The 10,829-nt window shown below is 45.2% G+C and overlaps 1 protein-coding gene across 1 annotated transcript; it reads right to left on the reverse strand.

The window, feature by feature from the left end:
* Positions 1-2,762: 2,762 nt before the first annotated feature.
* On the reverse strand, positions 2,763-7,571 carry LOC142246057 (hemoglobin subunit beta-2-like). The gene is made up of 4 exons (XM_075319069.1): positions 7,456-7,571; positions 4,940-5,056; positions 4,343-4,565; positions 2,763-2,891 (listed from the first exon to the last, which is right to left on the reverse strand). The coding sequence occupies exons 1-4, from the start codon at positions 7,536-7,538 to the stop codon at positions 2,763-2,765; spliced, it is 552 nt and encodes a 183-aa protein (XP_075175184.1). The 5' UTR covers positions 7,539-7,571.
* Between the last annotated feature and the right edge of the window lie 3,258 nt (positions 7,572-10,829).

A 10,829-nucleotide genomic window follows, 5' to 3' on the forward strand; every position in this document is an offset into this window, starting at 1 on the left:
ACGCTCCCCTACACCCCCATCATCCAGAGTCCCGGGGCCTCCCCTACCCATGGAGGGAACGTCATCTGGATGCCCCACTCCATCTACCCTGGGTACTCCAATCGGCAGCAGCGGTACTCCCCTCACCGCGAACCACGGGTGGCATCACAAACTCTCACTCCCCTGTAAATACCCCCTTTACATTTGATGTGGCCGCAAGCACCTGGGTCCAGAGACCTTCGAGCCACAGCAACCCCGGATCCGAGTGGTTCGACTGCTGCAGGGGCGGCACACATCACAGTGGGGATCGGCACTTTCCAACAGCTGAATGTGCGAGCAGTGAGTAAAGAGACTTTGAACTGCACTGCTTGTGTCATCCCATTACAGCCGGTGCCTACGCCATCGTGCCCTCAGCGCCATCAGCGTCTGAGACACTACCATCACCATCATCCTTCCTGGGGCATAGCTCTGCCTGTGGAGAGCTAAACCATCCGAGCTGCGTAGTCATCTGCCACAGCAAAGAAGTACAGCAGCGGTTGATAATAATTGGCTGCACACCACAGGTGGCGTCACGAACAACTACCCCCATCGTCTCCATCCCCAGCCTTTTATTGACACCCTGGGTTACGGAACCGGGCAAGGCTACTGCGACGTCCCAGTAGAAGCACCGGGGCCCGGCAATGGGTAACCCCCGACCCCATGGCCACGTCACGTGCTCATCAGGGTCCCACCCGAAACTACGATACTGTTAACTATATCGGTGTGCACAGCTCACCGATATAGTTAATCTCTGCGGTAGTGCTGGGAGACACGATCTCTTGGAAAATGAAGACGTACTACTGTCTACCACTTTTCATAAATGTCCCATATTGTGTGAACTACTGTAGGTGTTAAAGGAGCAACGTTGAAATGTTTTTGCTTTTATATTGAAGCAATGAAAAAAATACTTTTAAAAGTAAAGACAATTACTGACTGAAGTAGTTCTGCTGCAAATTGCATACTGGCTTCAGCGGTGTAAAGCTGATACAGAAGGCTTTCTCTAAATACTTTCTGTTGTCAATTCGGCCTGTGAGTGGTGCTATTGTCGTGCCCTGGGAAGGGTTTACTCGGTCCCTGGCAGCTGCAGATGCGAACGTCACTCTAGTGCCCTGGGGCTTCTTTTGTAAAAGGGGGTATTTACAGGGGTGATAAGAGTTAATATTCATGTGACGCCACCTGCGGGTTGCAGTTAAGGATGGAGAACCGCCGCTGCTGAATGGGGGGTACTCCCAGGGCTGGTGGTGATTGCAGCAATGGTGTTAGGCCCTCCGCAGGTAGGGCCGTGCCTGGGAGATGTAACGGGGTAATAACGGAGACCACGCAGGTTGTAATGAACAGTCTCTACTCACTCGTACCCAGGGATTGCTGGTTCAGGTCCCATGGATTATCAGTGCCAATATAGTGACCCAGGTTGCTCTGTCCCCGGCACTCTCTGTTGGTTGGGTCCCCATAACCTGGAGCATTTGGGGCCCGACTGTTCCTTTTGGGGTACAGTCTCCTTCTCTGTATGGCGGGCAGTGCGGACCCTGTGGGGAGGTAAGTGTCCGAACCCCAATCCTAGTTTACTGCTGATGCCCCAGGATTATTTGGTTCGGTGAAGTCCATGAAGGTGTCCTCAGGTATTTATCAAGCCGTGCAGAACTGACACCTGATCTAGGGCCCTGTGCCCCGTGCATGCTCCGGTCCAGCGGTATCTCCTGTTATGGATCTGGCAACCTCTCTCCCATGCCCTCGGGCTCAGACACGTCCGCACACCTCTCTGTGTGCCATACTTCTCTAGACTGACTCTTGACCCCTCCCACCAGGCTGGCTAAACCCGGGACTCGTTCCCATGGCGACCATCCCTTTACATGGTTAACCCTCTATGCCTGGTGTGGAGTGTTGAACTAAGATTTTGGTTGTGCTTTGGTGGTATAGGCACTGGTACTCCAGGTCCCAGGGGGTAGGTCCTGCATCCCCAAGAGGATGCAGTTCCTTGTAGTGCCCTGAGTGGCTCAGGGGTGCTACACTATCTCTGTCCACTCATCCCCATCATGTGATCCGGGCTGCAGTGACCTCTGATGTCTGGTGATGTCACGTCAACTTCTTTAACTGTAAGTTGACCTGATATCACCGAGGTGAGACCCAATCTCAGTGAGTGAATAGGCTGTGGGCGAAGTTTCCCCGCTTGTCACAGCCCAGCATCATTCTTGCTTGCAGCGCTCTGCGGTGAAGGAGAGAACGTGCCAGATGCTGGGCTGTGACGTGAGATGAAAATCCGCCCACAGCCCAGTCACTCACGGAGACTGAGTCCCGCCTCGGTGATGCTGGGTCAACTTCCAATTCCAGAAGTTGACGTGACATCACCAGACATCAAAGATCACTGGAGCCAGTGATCACATGATGGGGATGAGTGGACAGCGATAGTGCCACTCACAGGCAGAAATCACAACAGAAGGTATTTAGAAAAAGTCTTCTGTTTCAACTTTACACCGCTGTGGCCTCTATGCTTTGTAGTGGACCACCCCTTTAAATATCTGAAACCCCCTACTTTTTAGTACTTAAAATATAAAGTCTACAATTCTTTATTAGCTTGTTATCCAGCTAAAGAAAACATATTACATTTACAACTTATTTTTTATTAAATCATATAAAGATGAAAAATCAATAACTCAAGGCTTCGGTTTCATTTTAAAAAAGCATTTTATTTTACAAACTGCAGCTTATTTTTTACATTGATAGAACAACTGTAATAAAACAGTAATTTAGAAATATCCGTGGCTCAGACCAGCCACCAAGACATTGATGAACTTCTCCCAGGCGGCCTGGATCTGAGGGGTGAATGCAGATCCCAACTTGGAGGCCAAGACGATGACCAGAACTTCTCCGAGACGCTGTGGATAAAGGAAACAATCAGTTAAATTGTTTCTTTACCTAAGTTATAGTACAAACATTAAGTGCTAATTAGCATCACACAACTATAATATTTAATCACTAGAGATGAGCTGATTAAGCAGAATTTAAATTTTCTTATTCGCAGTTTTTCCTGGGAAATTTGATTAGTAGAGAAGTTATTTACTGTAAATTTAATGTCCCTGGCCATGTAGACCCCGGTGCATAATAAGCGTAATATGTAAAAAGTAAAAAAAAATCCTATAGTTACCTTATTGCTCACATCTACGGCCACTCCTTGCCTCACCACAACCTGGCTGCACAAGTGTGCAAAGGACACCTGCAGAGAGCCGACCTAAGGCTCATCAGACCTGGATGTCCAGGCTCATAGTGAGAGGATTTTAATACTTTCTTCAGGTGATGGTAAGGAGCAGGAGGGCAGGATATGTGAATAAAGGTGCTCTCACATGAGTCGTATGACTCACACGAGTCATGCATTGCATTACCCAGTATGGCCGCACACTCTCCGAACAGGAGCGTGTCAGCTGCATAGAAATACATGCAGCCGACCTGCTCCTGTCAGGAGAGAAGCCGGCCGTGCCGGGTGATGCAATCCGATACTCGTGCGAGTCATACGGCTCATGTGAGCGCACCTTTATAAAGTGACTATAAGGATTTTTGCTTTTTTATCCTTTTGATAGCCCTTTACAATTCAGAAAAATGGCGGACAATGACTAACAAACCTGCTTAATCCACGTGGTAGGAAATTACTAATAATCTCATATTTGGTGAATGAGGATTTTGTCAAATTCTAGTAGAATTCTATTCCACTCAAATTTATTCACTCACATCTAGTCATCACAATAATTTAATTTTTAGACATATAGTATTCCTAAACTATAAAATACTGTATTGAGTATTTCAAGAAATTAAAGGGATTAAGTGGACTTTAATAATTTTTTGCTATGAGCATAGAACTTATCTGCAGGAGGTTGTTAACTACGTGCCTCTTGTACCTGGTGATGATGTCTGCTTCCTCAGTGCGGTCACATATCACTCTTGCCAGCGAGTCTCCTGCTTCTGCTGACGTCACGTCAACATAAGAGCGTCTCCTCTTCTGTTCTGCTCTGTCGACTGGTGATCGACAGAGCAAACTAAAAGAGAAGAGGCTGCTCTGCTGATGGGTGGTAAAATGAAACAAGAGCGTCACCGCCTGAGCCAGCAGACATCATTAATGTGCAGAAGAAGCTGTTAGTTAGCAGCTACCTGTTTAAGTTCTTAGCCCAATAGGAAAAAAGCATGCAGCGTCCTGGTTTTTCGCCTTCATTTTAATTGAAATTTTCACTTACTGTAAAATTAGAAAAATGGTTACACTAAATTCGGAATTGGATTGCAGACAAAAAGTTAATCTATTAATTTTAATTCTAATTAGAGTCTAATATACGTGTGTTACCTTGAAGTTCTCGGGGTCCACATGGAGTTCCTGGGCATGGGACTTGCTGAGGTCGGCCAGGTGCTTTTTTACACCATCCAGATGTTGAATGGCATTGCCAACAGCTGTTAGCACCTTCTTGCCATGAGCCTTCACCTTGGCATTGCCAGAGATGGCGGTGACATTGGACAGGTTTCCGAAGGAGCTGAAGTATCTCTGGGTCCAGGGGTACACGATCAGAAGCCTAAGGTTTATAGGAATGAAGAGAACAATTACTCATATTGATTCATCAGATGTATGCCCAAAATATCTCATTTACAAGGAAACCAAGAAAGGAAACCTAATTATTTCCCAAAATGTCCAAGTTATTATTTAAACTTTATAAGTTTAGATAATCTAAGTCAACAGAAATAATGATGGTATAGCAGGCAAATTAGATAACCAAGAATGGGTTAAAAACGGAACATCAAAACCCCTAGAAGTAAGGGAGTCTGTGCCTGATAAGTAATAACATTGGTAAAAGTGCCAAGAAGGATAATTATAGTGAAATACAATGATGGTTACAGTTTTCATTTGAAGCAGAATGACATATGCATGAAATGTATATATGTATATTACCTGCTCAGAGCATCATGGCCGTCCTGTTCAATGTTGACCTTGCTCCATACGGAGGTGATGGCGGCTCTCTCTTCAGCAGTCCAATGAACCATGATTGCTGTCTGATGGTATTGTACACTGGAAGTGACAGTGAAGCCATTACATGGATCTTCCTTTTATATTAGTCTCTCACAAGTTACACCCATTCCCGATTACTGCTGCATCATGCTTTTCTCCCAGTCCTTCAAAGTCTTATCGGTCTGGAAGGAAAAGTCGCTTTCTAAGCAGGTGAAAAATGCTGAGCACAGGGCAGTGTCCAACATGGTCAAATGTAAGTCTGTACACATAGATGTAATGTTCTAGTGTCTGCTATGAATTAAATATAAAGTCCACACACCGACTATTAGTCTAGTAGTTTGTAGATCTACTGCAATGAAAACAATAATGTATCAATGAAAAATTACTGTGAAAAGTGAAAATTTTCCTCTGAATCAGGATCATTCTGTACCATTATCGGTCGTACAGTATCCCGCAACATCATGTGTTTAATAACATGAATCATATTATGTCCCATTTATAATTAGCCAGCAAAATACCTGTGTCTTTGATCTCGTTAAATATGTTACATTGTTGGTTACACTTGTTAAGGTTACATTTTCAGTTTCACCCCGACGTTTATATCGTCATTGTTTAAAATTTGTTTTCTCATCTCTTCTTTTTTGTTAGTTTGACATTAACAGTTGTTTATTTTTGCAAATTTGTTGGAAAACTGAGGTGAACAACAACTACTTTTTTATCTAATTTTTTTAAAATATTAAAATTTACTCTCTTTTCACGAGCACATAAAAAATAGGGGGACAGCATAGTTCAACCCTTCACTCCCTTCTGTCCAGTGTAACCTATGAGTTGTCAATGAACAAAGGAGTAAGATTTATTTACCGATACACGGCTGTCTATTGTACTACTTTTTGGTAAATGAATTATGAAAATATTTTTGGGGTTACCCACCCTAGATCAAGCAACGTAGAGTTGACCATGTGAAGTAACACGGCCTCTCCAAATTAATGGCGACTACTTTAATTGACTTTGTGTTTTGCTTGCAGTTATAGCAGATGCAAGTTGGATTGGGAACTGCAGACGCTTAAAATGGAAGGGCATGTTGCTTGATAGCAAGGGGATACGCGGAAAAGTAACCATTTTCTCCCTTAGAGTTTCACATAAGAATAGTGTCTTCAATAACGTTGAGCTTGAGACTCTTAAAACACAATCTTGTGCCATTACAAAATTTTAGTGGGTTTAAATTCCTAAGTAACATTATTGGGGCTCCTATTTTTAATGTAAGCCTATGAGATGGCATTCCAGGAGGCTCCAAAAAATTCAGGACCTCCAATGGGTATGTGACGCCCTGACACTGCAAGTAGTCACACGTAGGCCCCTGCATAACACCTTCCCTCACCTAGGTTACATACAGCCAACCAGAAATCCCTAGTCACCTCCCCCAGGAAAAGACAGGCACACCAGTGGGCTGGACCAGATGGAAGGAAATGCCCACCTAGGGGTCTGGAGAGCCCGGGGCAGGAAGTAGGGAGTCAGTTTTGAGTGAGTAGTGAGCAGTGGAGTGGAGTGGAGTCCAGGCCTCAGCTTTAGGCCTGAGGCTGAACTGACAGGTGTCAGGGTCAGAGCCCGGACACATTGGCTAGGTGGCAGACGGTGGGCCCGTAGCTAGCAGGAGACAGGAAGATGGCTCGGCAGATCCGAGGTGGACCGGGACAGGGTTGGAGCCCGCTAGTACCGACACCGGAGACCCGACCGGAAACCTTACACAGAGGGGGTACTCGGACCCTGAAGCCAGGACTGGAACCAATGGCCTAGCTAACCAACCGATTGAGAGCAGGATTATAGGTCCTATCCCAAGTCCTAAAAAGAGACAACCACCCACAGAGAGGGATAGGGCATCCATCAGAGCCTGTAGATCCCACGGGTCAGCATCAGCAGGCACGGCTCCCAACAGTATTACCGGGAGCAGACTCCCGAGTTCCAGACTGGGAAGTCCACAACACTACAGCACAGTGCAGAGGGAAGAGATACAGACCACCAGCACAGGTGGGGGACCAGAATACACCCGGCCGCGGCGGCCGGCCACCATGACCTTGGTTAACCAATGGACTTGTCTGACTTCTTTAATCGTGAGTAAGCTGAGACGCCCTGGTCCGACCAGGCGCACTTATCCCTGCTATCACCGTCCCCTGCACCAAGTCACCGGGTCCCAGGGCCACCATCCCTACCCACGGAGGGGTTAACAACAAGCTGCCATCCCATCGCCTTGGGTGTCCCACAACAGCAGCGGTGGTGCCACATCTCACCACACAACGTGGGTGGCGTCACAGACAGTTTACTACCATCTCCGTACAAATACGTCCCCTTTTAGTCGGAGTGTCCACATGACCCCCGGGTCCAGCAGAACCCCTCGAGCCACATCACAGATCCGGATCTGAGCAGCGCCGGCTGCTGGTACGGGGGCGGCACAGGTACATTACCATTTATTCACTGTCCATGACTGAATTAATGACATCCACCAGGATTTGAAATTGTGGCAGGCGGTCCTCTGATGTGGCTCCATATAGAAGCTTGTCTTCTGCTGATGTCATAATGTTCTTTGTGTCCTGATGAAGGAGACAGCGGTCTTTGAAATGCGTTGACCTGTACAAAGAATAAAGCAATGAAATAATTAACTGCGGATTCTGTGGTGATAGCGCGGCATATACTCAATTTCTTTTTCATTACATTTCTACGTTTAACCTCGGGGCTGCGGCTGTTGACATCTCTACACATGCACTCAGGGGTTGTGACTTTCACAACCACAATAGGTGAGTGCATCTGATTCCTATTTCTGTTCCCTTACCGGGTAAGACACTTTTGCGCTTTTTGCTTCACAGTTTATCTCCTGCTCATTGTTGGTAGTGAAATAAACTTGTCAATTTTCAAAATGGACATTGAGATAAACTACAGTCGAATGTCTTTCACTGGGAAAATTTAGTAATCATCACACGGATTCGTTTCCACTTCTATACCTTCCTATCTGATACAGCACAATCTCATAAGATGCCCATTTTTTATTATAAAGCTGAAAAACTGCCATACCACTGCCATTATTAACGTATTTGATTGACTTCAGAGAATTACAATATTCTGCGGTAATGTATGCATTAAACATTTTTGAAAGCAGAGGAGTGTAAGGTACAGCCCATCGGTTACCTATTTCAATTTCTGTGTACTGATTAACCATTTTAAATCAGATTGTTACAGTATATCCTATGTGTCCAGGTTTCCATATTATACTTTATAAAGAGGATAACCATTATCTCCTGTCTAAGTTTCTTCAATCTGGTTGAGAGGATACTTTTTAGTGGATTTTCCTTCCTTCATGCATGGCAATCTTAGGTTAAGTGGCCTACATTGTCCGTGGATCATATTTTTCAAAACGTTTCGAAAAGTACCAGATCCTCTTCTGGGTTTGGAAGCTCAGCCGAAAAAACACTGTCAATTTGATCAGGGCGAATCTAGTCCATTAGCCATATCAGCATGCGTGCATGTGGAAGACCTCTTTTTTGCAATTCAAATGAATACATCCAACATTGATTTTCACCAAAAATGTGACACTTTGTAATTAGTTCCATGACCTTGGTCAGTTTTTGTTTAAACACCCTTGCTGTTAAATCATGTTGATCAGAGAGGCCCTGACCAATCAGAAGCTCTTTCCTTATCTCTGGCCACGTTGGATTACACATAATTGTAATAAACAAACCTGGATGGCCATATATCCCAACATATGTCATGGCATCCTGAGTGCACTGGTGCATATGTCTGGGGCTTCCTGTAAATGCAGCCGGGAAAATAACCATATGCCCAATGTTCGCCACGTTGCCATCATTAACAACAGCATCTCTCTGTAACGGATGTAATGGAGAAGGCTGAGGACAGGAGCATCTAGACTGACCCTCAGGCTTGGGGGACCATAGCTATCCATTATTTCAGAGCTTCCTCTGAAGATGAGGATGCATGAGCCACCATCTTGGCCCTGCTCCTGACCAGCCCTGACCTTATACCCCCTCACTCCCCAACTTTTGGGTATGGCCGGGTGAGAAGTTTGATAAAACAAACATAGGTAGACAAACAGGTGAAACCAATACTCTACCTCACAGTATGCTCAGATGCTCAGAGAAAGGTATAAGACAATAAAGCGGTAAGGGGGAAAATAAGAGCAGGGAGGAAACAACAATATGACTTGAGAACCTCACTAGAGCTCCAAGCACCACACAATATAATTACCAGTAGGACTTGGCACAGCAGCACACAGACCAACCCAGCAATAAACTGTAGTCAGGGTGGGAAGGTTTCCAACAACATTTGATCCCAGAGGTAACCAGCAGGCTAGCAAAGGTTAACTCTTTGTAGCCTGACCATTAATGGTCGATTCCAGAGCCTGCCTGTGTAATTCAGGAACACCAGAGAAACCATAGTGTGGAGTTTCAGAATCTGTAGTGTGAACAGATTCTGATGCCGCCATTACACTCAGCAGGTTTAGAGCAATACTCCATGTGACAGTACCCTTCCCTCTATGAGGAGGGTCTAGACCCTCAGGACCAGGTATCTCCAGATGACGGCGATGAAATGCCCTAAAAAGGCACTCTACATAGATATTAGAGGCTGATATCTAAGTCCTCTCCTTAGGACTATAACCTGCGGTCACAGCTGGGTTACCGTGGGAACCTCTGGCTGTGACTGTAGATTAACTTAGTGACATCACCACTCACAGGTGTGGCTCAGACAGTATCTGCCTGAAGCCACAGCATGTGGTCATGTTTTCTAATGTGTCTGCATGCTGCGACTTCAGTATGCAGCATAGCTGGGATCGTTGTGGGTCCTTGTATGCATTACATCAAACTGGATATATGAGGTTAATGAAGTTGAGAAAGAGGGTTTTTTTTGTATTTTATTTCAAATAAAGGATTTTTTTAGTTGTTTGTATTTATTTGGGAGGGGTCTCATAGACGCCTCTCAATATTAATCTAGGGCTTAATGGCAGCGGGGAGCTGTCATTAACCCCTGATATTCCCCCCATTGTCACTGCACCAGGGCATTTGGGATGAGCCAGGTAAAGTGTCAGCATTGTTGCATGTAATGGATGTGACAATTCTGAGTGGCTGCAGGCTGCTATTTTTAGGCTGGGGGCGCAATAATTATGGGCCTCCCCAATCTCAGAATACTAGCCCCCAGCTGCTAGCTTTATCATAGCTGGGTGTCAAAATTGTGAGACTGCGTGTTTTTTTTAAATTATTTATTTAAATAATTTAAAAAAAAGCCACATGGACACCTCTTATTTTGATACACAGCCAAGATAAGCACATGGCTGGGGGCTTCAGCCTTTAGCCATATGTTTTATCTGCACTTAGTATCACAATATGGGGGGGACTCTACGCCAATTTATTTATTTTTACACCATGATAAGGATGCAAACAGCGTGTGTGATTCCAACTAATCACAGACTCTGTCACCCTTTGTGGGGATTGGTGGTCTGACAGAAACCAATCACAGGCTCTGAGACTGATGGTGGACAGGTGAAGCAGTGAATATGTATGAGGGTTATTGGGCAGACCCGGACGTAGTGTTACAGCCGCACGGGAGACTCAGTAAGTATAATTCTCCTGCTTTATTCTTTATTTTCTTTCTTTTGCCTTTATTTTTTTTATTATTAGAATGGCCAAATTCGAACAGTTACATGGAGTTCCCTGTTCGGGTGTCCGCGCGCGAACACTAGGTATCCAGCACGGACCCCAAACTATACAGTCTGAGATCACCTATCACTACCTATTACCAATATCATAATTAGGTTCAGCTGGAGATAACTTCT

The sequence above is a fragment of the Anomaloglossus baeobatrachus genome, chromosome 7 (assembly GCF_048569485.1).
Source record: "Anomaloglossus baeobatrachus isolate aAnoBae1 chromosome 7, aAnoBae1.hap1, whole genome shotgun sequence".
NCBI lineage: Eukaryota > Metazoa > Chordata > Amphibia > Anura > Aromobatidae > Anomaloglossus > Anomaloglossus baeobatrachus.